At 47.2% G+C, this 26,550-nt stretch overlaps 1 protein-coding gene across 1 annotated transcript in view; it reads right to left on the bottom strand.

Moving 5' to 3' along the window:
• LOC140394757 (ran GTPase-activating protein 1-like) overlaps positions 1-26,550 on the bottom strand; it is a 608,923-nt gene that overhangs the window by 316,685 nt on the left and 265,688 nt on the right. Inside the window, exon 4 of the mRNA XM_072481973.1 lies at positions 241-375. Coding sequence (XP_072338074.1) covers positions 241-375 — 135 coding nt within the window. The remainder of the gene's footprint in view (positions 1-240; positions 376-26,550) is intronic.

The raw sequence follows: 26,550 nt of genomic DNA, 5'->3' as shown, positions 1-26,550 counted from the left end.
CACTGAAAAACAGGAAGAGGGAAGTTTTCAGTGAGAAGAACACATCAATAAACACAGGCCTGATGTTTCTGCAGTTTCATCGCAATCAAGAAAATTACACTCAACAGCATCTCATTAATGTACAAAAACAGAAAACCAATCTGAGAATGTCTGCGATTCTGTGATTCATCATGGAGAGATTATTTAATTTTGATCTATCTTTCACACACTGCCTCATAGGGGATTAGAAAGCTTACGTACCCTGAAGGCCTCTGCTAACACAACCGCACCATCATTCTCCAGGCGGTTTCTGCCTGCCACAAAGACTTTCAGAGCTAATGGTTGTCCCTCGGCACTTGATTCTTCATGACACTCTTTTAAGGCTTTGGCTAAAATCTGCAAAAGAGAAAGGGGAATGGGGGCAGCGTGGGGGGGGGGGGGGGGGGGGGGAGCGGAGGGTTGGTAGGGGGGGAGGGAGCGTAGGGAAGAAGAAAAATCCTTAATAATGTATAACGGAAACATGTGAAGCTTGGCCAGCTGTTTTTGACAAGTGATTGGCACCGTGTTCAGCATAATTATTTTCAGAAGCATCAGCATGAATAAAGTATGCTCATCGCATGAAGATATGATTTGGCACAATTTTGTGGCGATGCCACGCGTCTAAGACCAGTATGTCGGGCGCTGGAAGCCCTGGCAATGCACCAACGCTGAATTAGTTAACCAGGAGCACAGCCACGACAAAGGAGGGAGAGATGGAGCTCCAGTTTGAAGGATAAGGATGTAGGGTGGGATTTTCCAGTCGTGCTCGCCCCCATGACCGGACATTCCCACCCCAAGGTCAACGGACCTTTAAATGGTCCGTCAAATTGTCCATCGTACCCAAAACAATTCCTGTGGCAGGCAGAACGAGAAAGTTTACCCAGTAATGTCCACCGGAGATAAGTTAAGACAATGGAGAACATCTCAAAGCATTCAGAGCAAAGATATAACACGGACAATAACAAGTGAACACTCCACAGATTAGTATATTTTGTCTGTTATTTCAATGGAGTTGTCTATGGCTTCACTGATCCCTATGTCTGTAACCTCTTCCAACTCTACACCTACTGCGCCCCTTCAATTCTGGCTTCCCCAATTTTAACCGCTTCATCATTGGCGGTTGTGCCTTCCACTGCCTGGGCCCTAAGCTGTGAAATTCCTTCATTAAACCTCTCTGCCTCCCTCCTGCTGTAAGGTGCTCCTTGGAGATGATCTCTTTGAACAAGCTTTTGGTTGCCTAAGATCTCTTTCTAAGGCTCAAAGTCAATTTTTGTCCGATAGAGCACCTATGAAGTGCCTTGGGACACTTTGCTACATCAGGCTACCCAATCCTCAGATTATTGCTGCCCTCTGCTACTGCCTTCCTTTCCCCTGGAGCCCTCTCCAAACGTCCCCTTTAGGTTGTACCCTCTGACTCCTCCTCCTTGGAGGACTTCTGCAAAATGAATTCAGTAGCCCCCACCCCCGAACAATCTCATTTCACCAGTGTCCATTTTGCCTGCTGAGATGTGCTCAGAGATTCCTTTAACATCAGGAGCGCAAGATGAATGCAAATGTTTTTGCAGATTTAGTCACAGATGCAAGACATGGTGATTTCAAGCCCTCTAGACATGTCAGAGACTTCTGTTAGCCGCTCAACTTGAAGAAGAGGTGCAGAATTGAGTGTTTTGGTTTGTATCTGTCTCAACACAAGATTCAACTGATTCAATCGACAAACTTCAATTAAAACAATCCCAGTGTAATTACCTCTGAAAATGTGAACACGGTTATAAAGTACCATTGAATTTTTAAGAAGTACTTTCCATACTGAGGCAATTTAACTCGACAGAGGTGCGTTTTTACAGAATTAGCGATCCAGTGATAGATATTTAATTCTAAGTCTGGCAGCTGCATTCTCTCTATAAATCACCCAGTGCGCTCAGAATTATCCACTGCCCAGGCCCATGCAAATGTAGCTGTGTGCATCTCCCAGTGTTTGGGGTTGCCATTTCCTATGGTGAATCTGGGGAGCTGGTCCCTTTAGTTTGTGCCTTATTACCAACAGAGGCCAGTGCAACTGCATAACAAAAGGACAGAGCAGGGGACATACTGGACTTGTGACCGAGATAGGTTTGAAAGTGTGAAAGGCCTTTTAAAGAGCATACAACTTTGGGAATTCATAGACTTAAGTTACAGATCTTAAAATTTTTTTTATAAATTAATTTATGGGATGTGGGTGTCGCTGGTTACGCCAGCATTTATTGACCATCCCTAATTGCCCTTCAGAGGGTGGTGGTGAGCTGCCTTCTTGAACTGCTGCAGTCCTTCAGGTGTAGGTACACACACTGTGCTGTTAGGGAGGGAGTTTCAGGATTTTGCCCCAGCGACAGTGAAGGAACGGCGATATATTTCCAAGTCAGGATGGTGGGTGACTTGGAGGGGAGCCTCCAGGTGCTGGGGTTCCCAGGTATCTGCTGCCCTTGTCCTTCTAGCTGGTAGTGGTCGTAGGTTTGGAAGGTGCTGTCGAAGGAATCTTGGTGAGTTCCTGCCGTGCATCTTGTAGATGGTACACACGGCTGCCACTGTTCGTCGGTGGTGGAGGGAGTGAATGTTTTTGGAAGGGGGAGCAATCAAGTGGGGCTGTGTTGTCCTGGATGGTGTTGAGATTCTTTTAAAAAAAATTTTTCAGAGTACCCAATTCATTTTTTCTAATTAAGGGGCAATTTGGCGCGGCCAATCCACCTACCCTGCACATCTTTGGGTTGTGGGGGTGAAACCCACGCAAACACGGGGAGAATGTGCAAACTTCACACGGACAGTGACCCAGATCCGGGATCGAACCTGGGACCTTGGCGCTGTGAGGCAGCAGTGCTAACCACTGCGCCACAGTGCCGCCCTGGTGTCGAGCTTCTTGAGTGTTGTTGGAGCTGCACTCATCCAGGCAAGTGGAGAGTATTCCATCACACTCCTGACTTGTGCCTTGTTGATGGTGGACAGGCTTTGGGGGGTCAGGAGGTGAGTTACTTGCTGCAAGATTCCCAGCCTCTGACCTGCTCTTGTAGCCACAGTATTTATATGGTTGGTCCAGTTATGTTTGTGGTCAATGGAACTCCCTGGATGTTAACAGTGACGGATTCAGTGATGGTAGTGCCATCATGGGTGATTGTTTGATTCTCTCTTACTGGAGATGGTAAAAGAAATGTATTCACTCATGGGATGTGGGCGTTGCAAGCTGTGCCATCATTTATTGCCCATCCCTAATTGCCCTTGTGGGGGCAGTTAAGAGTCAGCCACATTGGAGTCACATGTAGGCCAGACCGGGTAAGGACGGCAGATTCCTTCCCTAAAGGACATTAGTGAACCAGATGGTTTTTTCCGATAATCAACAATGGTTTCATGGTTATCATTAGAGTTTTAATTCCAGGTATTTTTATTGAGTTTAAATTCCATCAACTGCCGTGGTGGGATTGGAACCTGGGTTCCCAGGTCATTATCCTGGGTCTCTGCATTACTAGTCCAGTGACAATAGCACTACGCTACCACCTCCCCAAATGATACAGGAGGAATGGTGAGGTTGTAATCTGGAATACTGTCTGCAGTTTGGGCCTCCTTACATGTGGGAAGACAAACATGCCCGAAAAAAGATTCATTCTCGGGTTCCTGAAAAGAGGAGATTGTCCGATGAGAGAGATTGGGTAGACGAGCCCTTCCTTTCAGGACGTTAGAAGAATGAGCAGGGCTTGTCAGGGTAGATATCGAGAAAATATTTCCCCTGGTTGGGAAATCTAGAACACAAGGTGATAGATTCGGAATAAGAAGCTGGATTTAGGCCTGGGCTGAGGACAGATTTCTTCATTTAAGGGGTTGTGAATCTTTGGAATTTTCTACCCTAGAGGGTTAATGATGTTCAGTTGTTGAACACATTAAAGACTAAGATCAATAGAATCCATGGTTCTAATTCTATGGTTCTATGAACAGATGGTCCAACATGTGCCCTGAAAAGGAATGGAAGTTTGAAGTTAATTTTAAGAATGAATTGCTCTTTTAAAAAAAAATGTTTTCATAAAGGTTGAATTTACTGCCTTGTGTGGAAGAGAGCCACATTAACCAGACTGGTCCTGAATTCAATCATTGAATGGTACTTTAATCTCTCAACTCCATGGTTTGGTTGGTCTCACCTGGGGGAGCAGAGAGAGAGAGACAGAGAGAGCGTGAAAGACAGAGAGCTAAACAGAGTGGGTGAGAGAAGGAGGGCGTGGTCCAATGGCCAATATGTGCCTGAAAATCAGCTTGCCGTGCACGGCGCAGGGTGGCTGATAAAAGCTGGGGGACCCCGCCCCAGGGATCTACCCGGCTCACAATGCCTCACGAGATCCAACGCGATCTCACGAGACGTTGCGATCAAATCACACCCATTGTAGGCGGGATCACCTTTTAGCAAATCTGCATATTGTACTGAATCTCGCGAGGCATTTCAAACTGGGTAGATCCTGGGAGCGGGGTCTCCCGGCTTTCAAAGGCCATGTTGCGCCACGGTGAGCTGGTTTTCCGGTGCAGCGTGGCCGTAGGATCGCGCCCAACGTGTTTATTTAACTCCTTTGCCATTTCCTGGTTCCCCATTATTATTTTTCCAGTCCTATTCTCTAAGGGGCCTATGTTTACTTTGGCCTCTCTCGTCCTTTTTATATATTTAAAGAAACTCTTGCTGCCCATTTTTACATTACTTGCTTGTTTACCCTCATAGTTTATCTTCTCCCTATTATTTATATTTTTGGGCATCTCTTGTTGGTTTTTAAAACTTTCCCAATCCTCTGGCTGACCACTGGTCTTTGCCACATTGTATGTTTTTTTCTTTTAGTTTAATACTATCCTTAACTTCCTTGGTAAACCGTGGTTGATTTATCTCCTTCCTAGAATCCTTCTTCCTCACTGGGGTATATCTTCGTTGTGAGTCATGAACTATTTTCATGAACGTTGTGATGCCCTCACAGCCCAACAGCTGATGTGACACGAAATTTGAGCACGAGCGTGTTGTACTGTTAGCGTGTGTGGAAAAGAGCAGTGGCTTCAGGGAGAACCAGGGAACAGAAGGGGGAAATTGGAAATTAGCAAAACAAAACAAAAATGAATAATACAGCATTTCAACTATAGGCTGAATAGACTGAGATTCCCCCAGTGTAATTGCAAGCACAAGATTACAGACTGACAGCAGGAATCAGGCTGTCCTCACTGGGAATTGCAGGGAAGCCTATCACTATCTTGCGAACAGAGTGACATCTTCTGCCAGCTAAAAAATATATATTCCGACAGCCTCTGAATATTTTATAAGGCAGTCGGGCAGTTCTGTACGTAGAGCTGAACACAGTGAAAGCAGAATCAGATCAAATCCAATAAAACACAATGAGCTTAAGACGTTAAGGATACTGAAACTGAGAATTCAAAGACTTCTTTTCATTTGGAGTTCTATAGACGGAGACATATTTTATTTTTTTCCCATGGTGATGGCAGCTCTGAAAGAATATTTGATTGAATGCCTTTCACAATCTGCTCACCTAACAAATCAGTGAGAGACCATGTGCAGAGTGTAAAGTCAGGACTGTTGAACACTGGGCACTGATGCTATAGTTGCTGACAGAAGCCATCAGCGAGCTCCACAAATAATGGAGACTAAGGGAGGTGTATCCTGTACTTTATATGCTCCACACACCCGGGCACCCAACAATGTTTGGATCTATTATTCTTCCATGAGATGTGGGCGTCAACGGCAAGATCAACATTTGTTGCCCCTCCTAATTGTCCTTGAACTGAGAGACCATTTCAGAGGAGCAGTTATAAGTCTACGCACATTGATATGGATCTGGAGTCACGCATGGCCAGGCCCGGTAAGGATGGCACCTTTACTGAGATGAGCTTTAATTCTGCATTTTTTCAAAGTTATTAATTGAATTTAAGTTTTACCAGCTGCTTTGCTGGTATTTGAACCCCCTGTCCCCAGAATATTAGCCTTGGCATCTGGATTACTAGTCCGGTGACACTAACACTCTATCATCATCTCTCCCCACATCTAATCCTGGAGTTTAAACACACCTCCAAACTGTTCCACCCCCGTAACTGTCTGTATTTCCACCTCCAATAATTTTATGGACAGAGGCTTTTGAAAGAAAATTAAGCAAAAAACACCATTTTGTTTAATACCTCTATGATGCTTTTCTCCTGAATTACTCGGAGCAGTGTAATTTTTTTTGTTAATTCCTAGAGAGTCCAGGACAATGCTCGAGAGTTTTCACCCTGCTCCATCGACCAGTGCTCACTGGAAGCGATGGGGCCTACATTTTATAGGCCTCACCACCACAATTCAGGCAGAGCTGCAGCCAGGCACCAATCAGGAACCAGAGGCTTGGGGCCTACCCAATTACAGTCAGAGGCCCAGGGAGTTTGGGAATCCAACAATGGCCTCTGGGAGCTCCTGCTTCTTCTGGCTCCACACAAATTAATTTTTTTACAAACTTTCAGATCTTTTATTAAGCGATCTCCAGTCGACCCCTTAAGGGGCACTGATTGGGAAGCTAGTGACCTGGAAAAACTGGTCAGAATTGGCACATTGTAAACTCTGAAAATAAATTAAAAGGTCCAGTATGAAATGGCACCAAAGCCACATGTCAATATTGGGCCTTCTAAATTGCTCATTGCTGTTCCTGTTTTATGGGCGTAAAGCAGGCACAAGGGCCTGGATTTTCATTCCTGAGCTGGGTAGGGGGAGTTGGGAAAATCCCCACCAGCCAGCCTACCTCAGCAGAAAGTGCCCATAATTGTAGCAGCTGTTTTAACAAACTTAATGGCTGACCGAGCTTTGAACCAAATCTCATTATGTGTGCTTGACTGACAGCCCAGACAGCTATGAGGACAATTGAACACCTGCTTCCCAGAGGAAACATTGTTTGATTAACAGCTCAGGCTCTTTGATCTCTGCTGACAATTTCACAATGTTTGTTTACACTAGTCAAGTCGTTTCAAGGGTTTATGGTTTCTGTTTTTTGATACTTTAAAGGGCCCGGATGATTAACGCTTTTATTAGCTTGTAGTGCAGACATTATTCCAAAATAGGAGAAAGTTATGAATTAATTACCTTTTCTTCAAAGTTTTTAATGCACGTTCCATTATATAATTATCCGGTTCATTGGTTGTACAAAGTGTACAGTGGATCAATGGGCAAGGAAGTCCCATAGCTTACCATGGGGAGCATGAGGGGCCATATGTTAAATATTGGGTTAAGAGACATTGCAATTAGTTGTCTCATTTATGTTAAGTATCCATTAATTGACACTGATATGTAAAGGGGCTTCAGGTGGCCTCTGTCAGGTGGTGTGTTGTTAAGAGTTTTGTGCAGAGGCTGTGGAAGTGAAATAAATGGTGTTTGGTGAAAAGGAACAAGAACTTTAGACTCTTCATTTCACAGCAACTAAAACGTCTAACAATTGGTAGCGAGGATGGTTGCTGTGTAAATGTGAAGGGTTGAAAGATACAACTTTTCCAGATCAAACCAAGGAGTGAGTGAGAAGGAAAAAAAAAAGAGACATGGCTGAACCCAGGATAAAGATGGCTGGATATGACTATCCCCCCTTATTTTCTGAAAGGGAATCGTACGACCAATGGAGAAGTGCAGTAGTTATGTGGACTAAAGTAACTGCTTTGGGAAAGAGAAAACAAGGTATGGCATTGGCTCTTTCTCTACCTTATGACAGTAAAATCCGAAACAAAGTGCTTTCTGAGCTGGAATTGGAAGAGTTAGACTCAGAAGAAGGTCTGGAGACTTTATTACATTATATGGATAAGATTTATAAGAAAGATGACTTGTTAAGTGCGTATGAAGCATGGTCGGATTTTGATAAGTTCCGGAAAATGGAGGATATCTCCATGGAAGACTATATAATGGAATTTGGCAGACTATATAAAAGGCTGCAGAAACACAACGTGGAATTTCCACAGTCTGTGTTGGCCTTTAAATTACTTGACTGTGCTAGAGTGAGCAACATGGATAGGCTCCTGGTTTTGACAGGAGTTCAGTTTACTGATAAGGATACCTTATTTGAACAGATGACAAAAGCTTTACAAAAGTTCCTGGGGAAACATTCGATTCCGATGGCTCTGATGACCCAAATAGGTCAGCCTGCAATAAGGCAGAATATGGAAGACACACTAGTAACAGGATGGTGAAATCGTATGGCTACGAACAGGGCTCAAGACTATAGACGGAGACCGAGACAAGGAAATTATGAAGACAGAAACCCAGTTAGAACCTACAATAGGAAGATGAACCCCAGAAATGCACGGGGCATGATAAATCGATGTTTTCGATGTGACTCTCAATACCATTATGCTTTCAACTGTCCAACTCGTTACAATAGAGTGTTTGAAGCGACACAGGACACGGAAGAGTCAGAAGAGGAAAAATATAGTGACCAGAAAGAAGGCGTTGTCCTATTGACAAGCAGTTTTACGCCGGTAATGAGGGTGTTGGTTGCAGAATCTGAGGGCTTCTCTTTATTTAGGGGGTTTCTGGGGGTCTCTGTATTTAAGGGGTCTCTGTGGGGGAATCTCTTTATTTAGGGGGTCTCTGGGGGTTCTCTTAGTTTAGGGGGTATCCTTATTTAGGGGTCTCTGGTAGGAGGTGGGTGGGCGAGTCAGGAAGGGTAGGCAGATGTTGCATTGTGTATGTGTGTGTGGGGGAGGGGGGGGTGGGGGAGGGTGGCCCTCCGATGGACGTTGGGGGCAGCTCCCTGAAAGAGCTACCTGCTCGGCCCACCACGAAGCCCCCCGCCTCAGGGCCACGTAATTCCAGAGGACTGGAGAATCACACGCCCCCGGATAGTATGGTGCCTGCCCGTTACATGGATGCAAATGGGTCTAATGACCAAGCGCGGGGCAGAGAATTGAGCCCAAATTCTCTGCATTATTAGTCTGGTTTATATACAGTAGTCCAATAACTTAACCATGACACTCTGATATCCATTACACAAAATATCTCCACATTTACCGTCATTTTGAAACATTGCATCATGTCCCACTTCACTGTTTTAAGAGACTGGTACCTCCTCCTTGTGGTTCAATAATCAGAAACTCAAAATGCTCTCTGATTGCTCTCCACTGCTCCTGAAATTCATCTCAAATACAGAAGCCACACTTTCATCACAGACTAAAAACTGTTAAAACCCACACGATGATTTGCACAGTTACTGGGTCACGCATACATCCATGTGGTATATTTAGCTTCTGCAATTTTTAACTTTAATCACCTTGTGAAGGAGAACCATCCTATTAATAAAAATTATCAACAGCTCCAGAAAATGTATAAAAATGATAAATAATAACTGAATAAGCACCACTGATTTATTAAGGTATACAGATCACCTTAAAGCACATTTGCCTTCACTGATGTTCTTGGTACTGAATCCATGTGAACATAGCACCAATCTGCAAATTATACACCCACACATTAAGAACATTGCCAATGTCAGGCATGTGAAAAACCATCAGGTTACCGACACTTCGCCCTCTAGAAATCTAACCCACTTAATTGTAGCTTCCAACTGCATCCGAACAGCACTTTCTTGTTTAACTACCTAGCCTGGCAGATGAAATGAATGTACATTTTGTATCAGAATTCGCTAGAGGAGGGCATCTCATGGTTCGCACTGTCAGACAGGAACCATCTTATATCCTCCAACCCAAAATGTTTCTTGTGCAGTAGAATGCTGGGGGCAGCAGCTAATAATGGCAGAATGAGCATAACAGGGTATCACGGCGGTGAGGACCCGGTTCGATCCTGACCCCAGGTCACTGTCCATGTGGAGTTTGCACATTCTCCCCGTGTTTGCGTGGGTCTCACCCCCACAATTCAAAGATGTGCATGGCAGGTGGATTGGCCATGCTAATTTGCCCCTGAATTGGAAAAAGTTTTTAAAATGTAAAAACAAACAAAATAGAAAGAAACAGAGAAATAACAGAGAAGAAAACTGGGTAAATTAGAATTAAATCAGCTACAGAAAGCAAAATAAAGTGAGGGAAAGGAAGATCAGATTGAGAAAGAGAGAAAAAAGAGAAAGGAAAAGAAAGAAGGAACGAGCAAAATTCAAATGTTGACATTCTTCGAATCTCCAACAACTCACAAACTAAAAGACTGAGGGCATGGCATACTGGGCGCATTGCGCCCGGAAGGCATCATGACCTGTAGATGCCAGCAGATCTCTCTTCCGGGATCTACCCCGCGCGCCACACCACGTGAGATCTAACGCGATCTGGCGAGACATCGCAATCTGAATCCAACTCATTGTGGACGGGATCACTATTTTGTAAATCTGGATATCAAGTGAGGACAGCTAGTGACACGCTAATATTCTCTCCCACGACCTACCCGAGGCGTTGGGAACTAACTCTTCCGCCTCAAAGACCTTGGGCGAACGCCGTTCAGTGCTGGTCTCCACAAACAGGGACCGGCGAATTGCACGCATGGGGGTCTCCCAGGGGATCGGATGCCCCCTGGTGCTTGCCCTCTGGGCAGGGAAGCACCCTGGCACTGCTGGTGCCACCCAAGCATCTTGGCAGTGCCAGTCTGGCACCCTGCCAAGGTGCCAAGCTGGCATTTTCCCTGTGACGAGTATCAGACCTGGCGGTGCCCTGCGGAGGTGTGGGGGGGGGGGCGAGGGGAGAGCAAGGACCCCTTATAGATGAGTTGGGGTTTGGGGGCTCATTCAGGGATCACGTCGGGGTGGGGCGCGGGGCGGCGAGCGGAGCTCCTCAGTGCAGGAAATGGGAATAAGTGCGGCCTTGGCAGGGCATACCCTGCTGAAGCCCCAAATAGAACCAGAGTCCTGATAGATAGCGTGGTTTCCTGGCGCGGCGAATGCCAGGAAACACAAACGCGTTTGTTACGGGGCTCTATTCCCATTCGGTTAGATTGTGCCCTGAGACTCTACTGTTTCAATTGTTCCCATATTGGCAGAGAAATACCGATTGGCATTGTGTTTACAATCATTACATTGTTAAAAGTATACTGACAATATTAATTATAGTGTGGTAGCATGCCCCTTTAAAAGCAGGATATCCCAGCTCTTAGCAGCCACGCTGCGCTGTGGCAGCTGCTTTCCTGGCGCAGTGTGGCTTTTGGATCATGCCCAAAGTGTCATCTCCGGCAGGAAACGCGGTTGGGTTCCCACTGGGTCTGCGAGATCCGGATCGCAATCCAGCCACACGCAGGGCAATAATTGATCCCCACATGAATCACACCGAGCCAGAGTCTCCAAGTATCAGACTCGCCCAACTACGGGCCCAGCTGTTCACCGATAACAAGGGGGAGCTGTATTTAAGCAGTCCCTCAGCACTCACTCCCAGTGAAGCTAGGAGACTGGCAGTGCAGAGCCTGCTTCCTGGAGGGAGCCCGAAACATGCCATGGAGGAGAGGGGCACCCTGTACCCGGTGTGGGAAGGAGATCCCAGAGCCGCTCGGCGTCTGGCTCACAATGCATTCTTTTTGCCCTCACAGGAGAAGATAGCCCAGAATAAAGATGGGCAGGGGGAGGGAGCTGGAGACTGCAGGGATGGCACGGAGTGAGCAGCGACTGACAGCGAGGTCGGATTGCACCAGAAAAATAAGGATCCACTGCACCTTCATCCAGTTGGCACAGTGATTAGCACTGCTGCCTCACAGCGCCAGGGACCCGGGTTCAATTCTGGCCTTGGGTGATTGTGTAGAATCTGCACGTTCTCTCCGTTCTTGCGTGGGTTTCCGGGTGCTCCGGTTTCCTCCCACAGTCCAAAGATGTGTGGGTTAGGTGGATTGGCCATGATAAATTGCCCCTTCATTTCCAAAGATGTGCAGGTTAGGTGGGATTAAGAGGAGAGGGTGAGTGGGCCTAGGCACTGAGATAGGGAGCTCTTTACAGGGTCGGTCCAGACTCGATGGGCTGAATGGCCACTTACTGCACTGTAGGGATTATCGTCTACGGACTTCCTGTCTCAAATGAACGGTTTATTTCCCACACGCTTGTGCTTCCCATTCACTGAACCCATGTCCCTCGTGTTGCAGCATCTCCATCTGATGAGGCCGGGCTATCTGGAGTCACTGCTCCACCCACAACCCAAGAGAACACCTTGGAGAAGAGCTCTGAGGAGAACACAGCGGTCACCCGCACCTTCCACCATCACACAGGCACACACCTCGATGGGCGAGTTTAGCAGACAGGTTCTGGGTCACTATCTGGTGAGCACCACACAGCTGCTGATGCACATTAGGCAGGAACTTTCAAGTCGGAACAGTTGGGGGCTTGCTGGATCTTAGGATACAGCTAACCCCAGCCAGATGCTGAGCCTCTGAAAACGTTTCTCCCTGAGCTGCCGGAGATGCAAAGGTAGAGTTGTGAAATCCAGGAGGGATTGCCAGCTATATTCCAGCAACCGCAAGGCTGATTGGAGGAGTCCAGAAGCCTTCAGTCGCAGGAGGTGGTGTCAGCAATGTGTGGCACCCAGGCCAACACTGCAAGGGTGGCATCCACTGTGGAAAACCTGGAGCATGACGACCAAGCCATGACTGGCGAACTCCAAGGCATGGCTCACTCTCTGACGACCAGAGCTGAGAGCCTTGACAGCATGGCCCAGTCACAGGGGGACATGTCCCAGACACAGAGGGACATTGCTGAGGCACTCCAGAGCTTGGCCAATTCACAGAGGACATGGCTGAGGAGTCAGGCACAATGGTGGGCCTCCAGGACAGGCAGCGCCAGGTAAATCAGGGGTTCTGGAGCTCACTCCAGCTGCCCCTCCGTCCCACGGAGTAGCGCAGGGAGGAGGAAGTGTTGGAGCCCATCCCGGTGCCTTCCAGCAAGGAGACTCTGGCAATCTCCAGTCCTTCTGATTCCCCCCATCAGGGGCAGCAGACAAAACAGGGTGACAAGGTGACACCAGTAATGTGGTGTCCTCCATGTCCAGGTCCTCCAGAGGAAACCCGCCAGGGGCATCACAGGTTACAAGGAGTGTAAGGCAGCCACCTCTTACATCTCAAATGCTTTCTTGGGAGACACCTAGACATAGCACTAAGAAGATGAAGAAGTTATCGGAGCACTGAGTGGGCATGGGTTGAGGTCAGTATTTGTAGTTAGGCCTTGGATAATTGTCAGTTGAAATGTTCACCATTGAAAAATATCGCACCTGAAAGCGGCAAGGTCTCTGTCTTTGACCCCTTTCCAACAGGGAAGGGCTACATCCCACCTGGACACGAATCCTTCCACACACCCTCCAAGCTGAGAGCCCATGAAGCCCACAGTGACGGACAGTCTGGAATGACAGCCTCATCACTCACTGGATCCAACCTTACCCCTTCCCCCACGTACCTTTGGGCCAAGGGAATGTGCCCCCGACTCAGGCATGAGGCCAGACGCCAGTGCGCTGTCAGCAGACAGACAGGAGTCAGACTTAAGCAGAAGCGGAAGAGCACCACAGCTTTCCTCACACGAGTTGTCAATATCCTCCTGCCTTGGCAAGTGAATCGATGACACTTGGGGCCTTTCTGAACGAGATCATGATCATACCAGCTGGAGTGGACCGGGAGCATAGAAACTGTTTGGCCCCGGTGCAAATCCCGTGTCCAGCCTCTCCCGGAATTCTCCCGACATAGCAGGATCTGTGGTAGACACAACACAGCCAGAGAATCTCCCCCTATATCAGCTCCAGAACCCTTCTCATTAACTAAATGTGTTGATTGACTACCCTCGTATGGACTTCTCTTTATGATACAGATACACTTAATTATTGTGGGGGAGGGGTGGGGTGAAGTTTGATGTGCAGCCGAGATATACACCACGATGGTATTCTCTTTAATGAGGGCACTAGCCCTCATATCATGCCATTTTAAATGCTGCCATGGCATTAAGACCTGGCTACACCAGCTATCCCGAATAACGCATTGATAATGATATATTAGGCGTCGTTACTGCATCCGCCACTGCATCTGATGTGCTGAGGTGACGCAGGCGTTTACTGTGCTGGGGGAGTGCTGGAAAAAGCGACTCAAAAATAAATAAAGCATCACTCCCCTTCAGTGTGATAAAACTGCCCTCGGAACACAAACAGAGCCAGTTATATATTCCCATCTCCATTGCCTGGTGTGCTTTAGGGGAACATGAGGATTGTCCATCCTAAGTTTCAAATAGCATTTTGTGTATCAGTGTAGTGGCCACAGATAAGACAATATTAATATATCATAAATATAATCCAAGACTGTGGATACAACAGTCTTCTGCTCTGCATTATGGTCCCCAGTAAGGTGCGGGTTCTGTTCTGTCATTTCTTTATACTTTCAGTCTGTTCACATGGCCTGGCCTTCATTATTTGAATCTCACTGCAAAACATTATTTTTATTAGAGGTAAAACGTCAATTTGCATATTCTACGGCTTTAATGGAAGCTATTGGAGCCTTTTCACCATTTCGACAGAGGCAGCCTGCATTCTTCACAAGGAGCCTGATCACTTCACCCCAACACCATTCCCTCGTCTCATTAGCAACAGATGCCTGAGGGTGAGTGAATTGCATGGCTAAGAAGCCTATTACAGAGTGAACAGAGTGATTGATATTGTGGGTTACTTACAGATCCGGATCACAATAGATTTAAATTTTCTATTCTGTGGGATTATACTGCACCAACACTTAAATGTGCAACGTTGTTTATTTTGACAGAGTTCAACACTATAGAGAAATCAAAGGTGTGATGCATCTTTTCTATATTGATCCTCGAGTGATCTTAGTACTGCAATTCCCAGTCACACCTAACGAGGGCACCACAGATCACACACACATTCACTCACTCGTCACTCACACTGCATGTCAGCCTTGTCCAACTGTGAAAGGTCAACAATATCAGCACTTATTGCAAATTCCCTTTTACTTCAGACTGGAAATAGAGCCAAATTCACCCATTAGTGTGATGCTCAAAGTACCTCAACCTCACGCAACCTTAACCCTTGTCCTTTCCAATTGCATTGTTCTCTCTGGCAGGGTCACTAGATATCTGCTATTTAAAGGCATTGTCCCCTAATTTGATAGTTTGCAAGGGACACCTTCCATTCTGCAACTTTAGGACAACCAGTGCGAGACTGAGATTACATTTTCAATGGTCTTTGCAGATTGCCTTTATTTTGACCATATCCAGAAAGGCCAACGGCCACAAATTGAAATGATAAACACCATCAGTCCACTGCCCTGTCCTAGAATAACTATCGTCACCCCTCCATATAATCACCACTCCCCTTCTTATAATGAAATGAAAATCACCATCCTCCATCCTGTAATCACCACCATCCTGTAATCACAATCCTCCATCCTGTAATCACCATCCTCCATCCTGTATTCACCATCCTCCATCCTGTAATCACCATCCTCCATCCTGTAATCACCATCCTCCATCCTGTAATCACCATCCTCCATCCTGTTATCACCATCCTCCATCCTGTAATCACCATCCTCCATCCTGTAATCACCATCCTCCATCCTGTAATCACCATCCTCCATCTTATAATCACCATCCTCCATCCTGTAATCACCATCCTCCATGTACACACCATCCTCCATCCTGGACTCACCATCCTCCATCCTGTTATCACCATCCTCCATCCTGTAATCACCATCCTCCATCCTGTAATCACCATCCTCCATCCTGTAATCACCATCCTCCATGTACACACCATCCTCCATCCTGTACTCACCATCCTCCATCCTGTAATCACCATCCTCCATTTTATAATCACCATCCCCCATCTTTTAATCATCATCCTCCATCCTGTAATCACCATCCTCCATCCTGTAATCACCATCCCCCATCTTTTAATCATCATCCTCCATCCTGTAATCACCATCCTCCATCCTGTAATCACCATCCCCACCTTATAATCACCATCCTCCATTTTATAATCACCATCCTCCATTTTATAATCACCACCCTCCATCTTGTAATCACCATTCTCCATCCTGTAATCACCATCCTCCATCTTATAATCACCATCCTCCATCCTGTAATCACCATCCCCCATCCTGTAATCACCATCCTCCATATTATAACCACCATCCCCATCTTATAATCACCATCCTCCATCCTGTAATCTCCATCCTCCATCTTGTAATCACCATCCTCATCTTGTAATCACCATCCTCCATCCTGTAATCACCATTCTCCATCCTGTAATCACCATCATCCATCCTGTAATCATCATCCTCCATCCTGTAATCACCATCCTCATCTTCTAATCACCATTCTCCATCTTATAATCACCATCCTCATCTTGTAATCACCATCCTCCATCCTGTAATCACCATCCTCCATCCTGTAATCACCATCCTCCATCTTGTAATCACCATCCTCCATCCTGTAATCACCATCTTCCATCCTGTAATCACCATCCTCCATCCTGTAATCACCATCCTCCATCCTGTAATCACCATCCTCCATCCTGTAATCACCATCCTCCATCTTGTAATCACCATCCTCCATCCTGTAATGACCATCCTCCATCCTGTAATCACCATCATCCATCCTGTAATCACCATCCTCCATCTTATAATCACCATCCCCATCTTATAATCACCATCCTCCATCCTGTAATCACCATCCTCCATCCTGTAATCACCATCCTCCATCCTGTAATCACCATCCTCCATCCTGTAATCACCATCCTCCATCCTGTAATCACCATCCTCCATCTTGTAATCACCATCCTCCATCCTGTAACCACCATCCCCCATCTCGTAATCACCATCCTCCATCCTGTAATCACCATCCTCCATCCTGTATTCACCATCCTCCATCCTGTAATCACCATCCTCCATCTTATAATCATCATCCTCCATCCTGTAATCACCATCCTCCATCCTGTAATCACCATCCTCCATCCTGTAATCACCATCCTCCATCCTGTAATCACCATCCCCCATCTTGTAATCACCATTCCCCATCTTATAATCATCATCCCCATCTTATATTCACCATCCTCCATCCTGTAATCATCATCCTCCATCTTATAATCACCATCCCCCATCCTGTAATCACCATCCTCCATCCTGTAATCACCATCCTCCATCCTGTAATCACCATCCTCCATCCTGTAATCACCATCCTCCATCCTGTAATCCCCATCCCCATCTTGTAATCACCATTCTCCATCCTGTAATCACCATCCTCCATCCTGTAATCACCATCCTCCATCTTGTAATCACCATTCTCCATCTTATAATCACCATCCTCCATCTTGTAATCACCATCCCCATCCTGTAATCACCATCCTCCATCCTGTACTCACCATCCTCCATCCTGTAATCACCATCCTCCATCCTGTACTCACCATCCTCCATCCTGTAATCACCATCCTCCATCCTGTAATCAGCATCCTCCATCCTGTAATCACCATTCTCCATCCTGTAATCACCATCCTCCATCCTGTAATCACCATCCCCCATCTTTTAATCATCATCCTCCATCCTGTAATCACCATCCTCCATCCTGTAATCACCATCCCCACCTTATAATCACCATCCTCCATTTTATAATCACCATCCTCCATTTTATAATCACCACCCTCCATCTTGTAATCACCATTCTCCATCCTGTAATCACCATCCTCCATCTTATAATCACCATCCTCCATCCTGTAATCACCATCCTCCATCCTGTAATCACCATCCTCCATATTATAACCACCATCCCCATCTTATAATCACCATCCTCCATCCTGTAATCACCATCCTCCATCTTGTAATCACCATCCTCATCTTGTAATCACCATCCTCCATCCTGTAATCACCATTCTCCATCCTGTAATCACCATCATCCATTCTGTAATCATCATCCTCCATCCTGTAATCACCATCCTCATCTTGTAATCACCATTCTCCATCTTATAATCACCATCCTCATCTTGTAATCACCATCCTCCATCCTGTAATCACCATCCTCCATCCTGTAATCACCATCCTCCATCTTGTAATCACCATCCTCCATCCTGTAATCACCATCTTCCATCCTGTAATCACCATCCTCCATCCTGTAATCACCATCCTCCATCCTGTAATCACCATCCTCCATCTTGTAATCACCATCCTCCATCCTGTAATGACCATCCTCCATCCTGTAATCACCATCCTCCATCCTGTAATCACCATCCTCCATCTTATAATCACCATCCTCCATCCTGTAATCACCATCCCCCATCTTGTAATCACCATTCCCCATCTTATAATCATCATCCCCATCTTATATTCACCATCCTCCATCCTGTAATCATCATCCTCCATCTTATAATCACCATCCCCCATCCTGTAATCACCATCCTCCATCCTGTAATCACCATCCTCCATCCTGTAATCACCATCCTCCATCCTGTAATCACCATCCCCATCTTGTAATCACCATTCTCCATCCTGTAATCACCATCCTCCATCCTGTAATCACCATCCTCCATCTTGTAATCACCATCCCCATCTTGTAATCACCATTCTCCATCCTGTACTCACCATCCTCCATCTTGTAATCACCATTCTCCATCTTATAATCACCATCCTCCATCCTGTAATCACCATCTTCCATCCTGTAATCACCATCCTCCATCTTATAATCACCATACCCATCTTATATTCACCATTGTTAAGACCAAGGAAGCCGAACAGTAGAATTAAGCCAATTTAATTACGGTCATGAAAAGTCTGTCTGCGGCAGCAAATAGAGAGTAAAGTTTCGTTGGGACAACCAACATGCCGGCCTCTATCCGGGCTGGCCTTTATACTATGTTCTTCTGAGCACCAGCTGGGTAAGTCTCTGCCCATTAGCAGGGATTCTCATATTCCATGATACGAAAGGGAGATCCAGCTGGGTATCCAGACTTGTGGGCCTTGTGGGGGTTATTACACTGTCCCCCCCAAGACCGAATGTTCTCCCTGTGCAACCATCTGAGAAGGCCTTTACCACCCAAGGGAAGACCTTGCGTAAGCACATTGACCAACTTAAACGATGCGAGCCCGCCTCAGAGGAATCCCGGCCAGGGGCGTTGGCACCTCCACCGCCTCACGGAACACTCCTTCTGCTGCACCGCTTTGCACGTGGTTGTGTTTCTGCCAGCGGCGGGTCTGGGTCGGGTGACGAATGGTGCTTTGTAGACCGCATTTTTCAAGACGACCTCCCGTGCGACCGACTCCACAAATTGTACAGGACGAATGATGTCCAAACTCTCCAACGCTGCAACTCAGTGTCCACCTTAGTGAGCATGGCTTAGGGGACTGTTCATGATCTGAAGTATCTGGGCTGGGCCTCAGGGTCAACATAAAAGCATGCCCTTGGCTCCTTTCATTTTGCCTGGACCCTCCTGGAATACGACTGGATACTTCCCAAGGACCTCCTGGTTTCTGATGCTGATCCGAAAAGTCTGCTGCCAATCAAAGTGAAGGACGCGATTCTCCCATGCTGCGCCGTATGGGAGAATCGCCGTTTGCACCATTTTCTCCCGCGGCATGGCCTGACGCTGGCAGGCGATTCACCGAGGAGTGGAGAATCGACGCGATGTTTGGTGCGGCGCCGGTCGTGGGCCACTGTCCGCGGTCGGGCCGCCGATTCTCCGGCCTTAATGGGCCGAGCGGCCGCGCGGAAACGGCAGAGACCCGCCGGCGCCGTTCACACCTGCTCGCAGCCGGCGGGAACTCTGTGCGTAGGGTCGGGGGGGGGCGGCCTGTGGGGTGGGGAAAAGTGCTCCTTGGCGGGCCCAACTGCGCATGCGCGGGTTGGCACGGCGCCCATTTGGCGACGGGAAGGGAGTCTGGAGCGGCGTGAACCACTCCAGCACCGTGCTGGCCCCCTGTGGTGTAGTGCTCGTGCCCGGCTCGCGCCCGTCTCGCGCCGTCACGAAACATGACGGCGTTGACAACGGCGCAAACGCTCTGTCTCCATTTCGGAGAATCGCGCCCGAAGTGTTTGCAGCCTATCACGGCCCAACAGGGTTAGGTCCCGGCCCTTGCACCACTATTAGAAGCAGCCTGTCTGCTTCCCGTGGGTCACTGGGGTCATGGTGGTTCCAATTATGCGCAATGGTTCCCGTGACACGTCGCCAATCTAGCCTTGGCGTCGCACAGGTTCAATGACAGGATTCCTGTGCGAAGCTGCCGGAAGGTCTGATGACTGATGATGGAGATTGCAGCTCCTGTGGCTACCTTCATCACTAGGGTGTGCCAATCTACCTGCAGTTTAACTCGAATCAGCGCTACATTAGGGGCCTTGATGCAGTTCAACTGCCTCATGTCTTTCCCCTCAGGTTGGGCCACGTGCAAGGTCCTGGCATGAGGCAACCTCATCGTCTGTCCAGAGTGGCGTGTGCTCTGAAAATTCTGGCAGCCTTGGTTACCGCGTGTTCTATTCCTGCAGGTTTGCAATATTGCCGGTTCTTCCCGTCGTCTTCTGAGGAGGTACCACCTGGGCCATGGGGGCCCTCGATTGGTGAGTCCTGATGTGGTGTTGCACGGTTGGTTGTGCTTTCGGCGGTGACCTGGCCTCTGGCCACTCCTCTGGGACGCCGCTGCATTCCAGTACGCGGGTCGAGCTACACTATGGACACTGCGGTCCATGGACTCCTGGAATGGCACACGGCACAGTGGTTAGCACTGCTGCCTCACAGCTCCAGGGTCCCGAGTTCAATCACAGCCTTGGGTTACTGTCTGTGCGGAGTCTGCTCGTTCTCCCCGTGTCTGCGTGTTTCCTCCGGATGCTCCGGTTTCCTCCCACACTCCGATGATGAGTCGATTAGGTAGATTGGCAATGATAAATTGCCCTTTCATGTCAAAAAGGATAGGTGGGGTTACTGGGTTACGGGCATAGGGTGGAGGTGTGGGCTTGGGTAGGGTGCTCTTCTCGAAGGCTGGTGCAGACTCGGTGGATGAAATGGCCTCCTTCTGCACTGTTGGGATTCTATTTTATTCTATTCTAACCCCTTTCTCTGCGTTCTCGCTGTAGTGATCTTGATATCTGTGTATATACACGAGGGGTCAATGTAAATGCAATACAACTAAGCACTCATTGGAGGGAGCACGGGAGATGTATACATACAGACAGACAGGTAGTCAGAGGCACTCTTCACAGGAACGGCATCTGGTGAGCAGGACATAGACAGGCAGCTCAGATGTAACATAGTATAAGCGCTGGAGAGCGAACGAACACTTACAAATAAAGGATTTACTTCAACTGTAAGACTATGAGCTTTATTCAGACACTCGTGGGATAGTGCTGGTTCAATGGCTCTCTTCAAATCAAGCATAGGGTCCATCAACAGCTCCATCTGTGTGACCATGTTATTAATTCCGCTCACCAGTCAGTCCTTCAACACCTCCGAAAGGGATGGCCTAAACTCGCAATGCTCAGCCAGCCGTCGCACTCGAGTCAAGACATCCGTAAGTGACTCCCCCAGAGTTCGCACCGCAGTATTGAACCGGTACCGTTGCATGATTACTGATGGTTGTGGGTCATAATGGTTGGACACCAGCTCTACCAATTCGTCAAACTATTGTGAATCCGGAGCAGCCGGGTGCGTGAGGCTTTTAATGATGCTGAAGGCTGGGACCCCGGAGGCAGTCAGGAGGATTACCTTCTGTCGGTCTCCTCCAGTGATGCCATTGGCCTGGAAAAAGTACCTCATCCGCTCAGCGTCCTGGGCTCAACCTACCAGCCTACGTTCTTCCTAAAGAACGGCATTTTTCAAAAGTCTGTCCAAAACATTGCTGCACGGCAATATCCCGGATTGGTTGGGATGTCCAGAATCGGAGTTAAAGTTTCTTTTACTTCGTCGTCAGTATTAAGATGCAGGAAGCTGAACGGTTGGGTGAAACCCATTTATTTATGGTCAAGGAAAGTCTGTCTACGGCAGCAAATATATATACAGAGTAAAATCCCGTTGGGATTGTTACCCTGAGCGAGGGCGCGGTCAATTCCAGCCACCCCTTGACCTAGAGTCGCAACCCAAATGAATTAACCAATAATTCTTAGAAAAATACCCAAAGTCTTTGGCCCTTGGCTATCCAATAATTACAGTCACCAGGTTTGTAAATGTAATCACAATTATGTTTATTTATAGCAAGTACTACAACAATCAAGTATGCAGCAAATACAACTGGTAAACTATTATCTAATTCATAATCACCCACTTTAACTTCCCCGCCACCCTCTAAACATTCACACAAGACAGACAAACACAGAAGGGAGGAGAGGGGCGGGGCACCTGGAGGGAAATTGTCCCATTGGGCAGACGCAGCATGGGTTCACAAAGGGTAGGTTGTGTCTGACTAATTTGGTAGAATTTTTTGAGGACGTTACCAGTGCGGTAGATAACGGGGAGCCAATGGATGTGGTATATCTGGATTTCCAGAAAGCTTTTGACAAGGTGCCACACAAAAGGTTGCTGCATAAACTAAAGATGCATGGCATTGAGGGTAAAGTGGTAGCATGGGTAGAGGATTGGTTAACTAACAGAAAGCAGAGAGTGGGGATAAATGGGTGTTTCTCTGGTTGGCAACCTGTAACCAGTGGGGTCCCTCAAGGATCAGTGTTGGGCCCGCAGTTGTTCACAATTTACATAGACGATTTGGAGTTGGGGACAAAGTGCAATGTGTCAAAGTTTGCAGACGACACTAAGATGAGTGGTAAAGCAAAAAGTGCAGAGGATACCGGAAGTCTGCAGAAGGATTTGGATAGGTTAGGTGAATGGTCTAGGGTCTGGCAGATGGAATTCAATGTTGCCAAGTGTGAGGCTATCCATTATGGGAGGAATAACAGCAGAATGGATTATTATTTAAACGGTAAGATGTTAAAACATGCTGCTGTGCAGAGGGACCTGGGTGTGCTGGTGCACAAGTCGCAAAAAGTTGGTGTGCAGGTGCAACAGGTGATTAAGAAGGCTAATCGAGTTTTGTCTTTCGTTGCAAGAGGGATGGAGTTCAAGACTAGGGAGGTTATGCTGCAATTGTATAGGGTGTTGGTGAGGCCGCATCTGGAATATTGTGTTCAGTTTTGGTCTCCTTACCTGAGAAAGGACATATTGGCACTGGAGGGAGTACAGAGGAGATTCACTAGGTTGATCCCAGAGTTGAGGGGATTAGATTATGACGAGAGGTTGAGTAGACTGGGACTGTACTCATTGGAGTTGAGAAGGATGTGGGGGGATCTTATTGAAACATATAAAATTATGAAGGGAATAGATAGGATTGTTTCCACAGGTCGGGGAAAGCAGAACTAGGGGGCATAGCCTCAAAATAAGGGGAAGTAGATTTAGGACGGAGTGTAGGAGGAACTTCTTCACCAAAAGGGTTGTGAATCTCTGGAATTCCTTGCCCAGTGAAGCAGTTGAGGCTCCTTCTTTAAACGTTTTTAAGAAAAAGATAGATACCTTTCTAAAGAATAAAGGGATTCGGGGATATGGTGTAAGGGCCGGAGAGTGGAGCTGAGTCCACAAAGATCAGCCATGATCTCACTAAATGGTGGAGCAGGCTCGAGGGGCCAGATGGCCGACTCCTGTTCCTAGCTCTTATGTTCTTATGTTCTTCTGTACATTGACTATCTATGGATCAAAAATTATGACGACAAAAATAAAGAAAGGGCAAATAAAGCAGGACCCTCACAGTCAACCAATATGCTGGTCCCTCGTGGTGATTGATCACAGCATCCTGTAGCCACCTGAGTTTTGGCCACTTCCCGACTTAAAATGGAGAACCGCAAAGGCTGAAGGGAAATTCAGCCAACACAGGCAAAGACTAGCAAATACAGAAATCATGTGTATTGAGGCCTGTAAGGAACCAGACAGCACTGAAACCAGCAGCCATCTGCATAGTAATGTAGCAGCCATCTACATATTGATGAGCGATCCCCGGGAACAATCGAAACATTTTAAAGTAAACAAAAACAAGCCAGACTCCCCGGCGCCAGCAGGAGCCAACACAAAAGAGGTTAACGGACACTTGAAGACCGCCCAACGATCAGAGAACCGCTCCAGCATTGGAGAAATCGAACCAAGTGATCGAAACATAGTCCAATCACTTGAAACCAGGTACGGGGTCCGCCCCGAAGGGCGGGAAGCCCCTGGGGACTATAAAGTAAAGCCCCCAAGTTCAAATCGTTCTTCTTTGGCAGGGTCACTCAGCAACTTGAACCAACCCTTGACAGTGATCAGCCTTGTTGCCTCCAAGCAAGTGAGTCTCAAGTCAACGCTCGCTACGATATAGGCGCTCCCAGCTACCAGTCCATACCAGCTTTTGAATCCCGCAGACTCAGGACCTGAACGAAAGGCCATTTGTTCCCCTGACCTGGTGGGCCGGTCCGAAGCTAAGTATAGGCCTGTTAGTTATAGAAATAGCCTAGAAAGTAGAGTTTATGCATGAGTAGCGATTTACTGTGTAGAATAAATGTGCTTTGATTTGAATCTTACTAATCGGTGTATTGAGTTATTGATCATTACTTGAACTTGAACCTCGTGGCGGTATCATAAAGATACCTGGCGACTCGAGAGCAAAGGTTATAAAACAGAGCCAATTGAGCCAACCAAAAGTTAGCAACAAGCCCCATGGGCTTGATGGGGGTTATCACAGCCATCATCCCCCTATTTTATAATCACCATTCCCCGCAATCATTTAATCAAGATCACCCGGCAAAATCACAGTCTTTGTTTCATTTTGTTATTAACATTTCCGCCCTTTCTAAATGTTCTTTTTGGGTCACATTATCTCTTCTGTTGCTGTGCACCAGCCCCTCCCTCTGTAATCTCTTCACAATGATTAGAAGCCAATTGCACCAACACACTAGACTGTACACTGAATAAATCAATGTTAGAGTACATGTCCTGATTAACTGAACACTCATTAACACTGCCTCCAGTAAGTGCTGTGTGATACACATATACCGAGATAATCCAGTGAAATAGTGTAAGTTATATCCTAATTAACCTGCAGGTACAATCGCTAATTCTGCCATGGGAACATGTTCCTGCATCAACAAAGCAGGATCTTCAAATCAGCATTCACAATGACAAGTGCGCTGAAATCAAATGTTCCAAAACTTCAACAAAGCATCTCAGAAAAATGAAATATTCGACATTGCAAAGGCAGCAATAGATACCTGAGCAAAACGAAGAAACATAGAAAAGAGGAGCAGGCGGAGGCGGAAAATGCACAGTTTTAGGCAGTCGGACGTGGGCAGCACAGAGGGTAGGCAGCTGGTGGCCTTTGTGAACAGGGCACCCAGGCATGAAGGGTGGTATGGTTGTTGGCATGTGGTGCAGGGTGGGGTGCGTGCACAATGCCGTTGGGTGGGGTTTGGTCACCCTCTGGGTTGGGGGGGGGGGGTGTTTAAGGGTGTGTGGAACGGGGGTTGGTGCGAAAGGCATGCTGCAGGGTATTCACTCTGGCCGCCCTGAGGAAGTTGGGCAGGGTTTTCCTGCACTGCTAGGCGGCAGTGGCAGTGGGGCCCACTGTGCTCACGGCCTCTACCACCTGAGCCCAGGTCCGGTGTACAGTAGTGGGTGGCCCACCTCTCCTCCACGGCATCAGCAGGGCCTCGAGCCCCGCATCCGCGAACCAAGCTGCCATTCTCCGTGCTGCCACCTTGTTGGCTGGGATGAGAGTGTGTGGGGTGTGGAGAGCTAATATGCAGCAAGTCCCGGCGAATCAGACACAGCTTTTCATTGGAATTGCTGGACTTGCACGTGGTGCTGGTACTTGCTCATTAATGGATCCGGAATTGCCCCAGGACCAGCGTTGTTCCGTGGCTTGGAACACCATCGATTAAGTCCCGGCGTCAGCACTTAGTCTGTGAAATGGAGAATCCAGCTCCTTGTTCCTTTGGTTCATTAGCGCAGAACAACACATATCCAGGACTGGAATCTAATCGAGGGGTTCAGGGTGGTTTATATACAGAATAACAGATACCCGGGAGTGAGATACAGACTGGAATCTAATCGAGGGGTTCGGGGTGGTTTATATATAGAATAACAGATACCCGGGAGTGAGTTACAGACTGGAATCTAATCGAGGGGTTCGGTGTGGTTTATATATAGAATAACAGATACCCGGGAGTGAGTTACAGACTGGAATCTAATCGAGGGGTTCGGGGTGGTTTATATATAGAATAACAGATCCCCGGGAGTGAGTTACAGACTGGAATCTAATCGAGGGGTTCGGTGTGGTTTATATATAGAATAACAGATACCCGGGAGTGAGTTACAGACTGGAATCTAATCGAGGGGTTCGGGGTGGTTTATATATAGAATAACAGATACCCGGGAGTGAGTTACAGACTGGAATCTAATCGAGGGGTTCGGGGTGGTTTATATATAGAATAACAGATCCCCGGGAGTGAGTTACAGACTGGAATCTAATCGAGGGGTTCGGTGTGGTTTATATATAGAATAACAGATACCCGGGAGTGAGTTACAGACTGGAATCTAATCGAGGGGTTCGGGGTGGTTTATATATAGAATAACAGATCCCCGGGAGTGAGTTAC

This window comes from Scyliorhinus torazame, chromosome 18 (genome assembly GCF_047496885.1).
Source record: "Scyliorhinus torazame isolate Kashiwa2021f chromosome 18, sScyTor2.1, whole genome shotgun sequence".
Taxonomy (NCBI): domain Eukaryota; kingdom Metazoa; phylum Chordata; class Chondrichthyes; order Carcharhiniformes; family Scyliorhinidae; genus Scyliorhinus; species Scyliorhinus torazame.
Note: the sequence above shows the minus strand (reverse complement) of the source record. Positions and strands in the feature narration are given on the sequence as shown.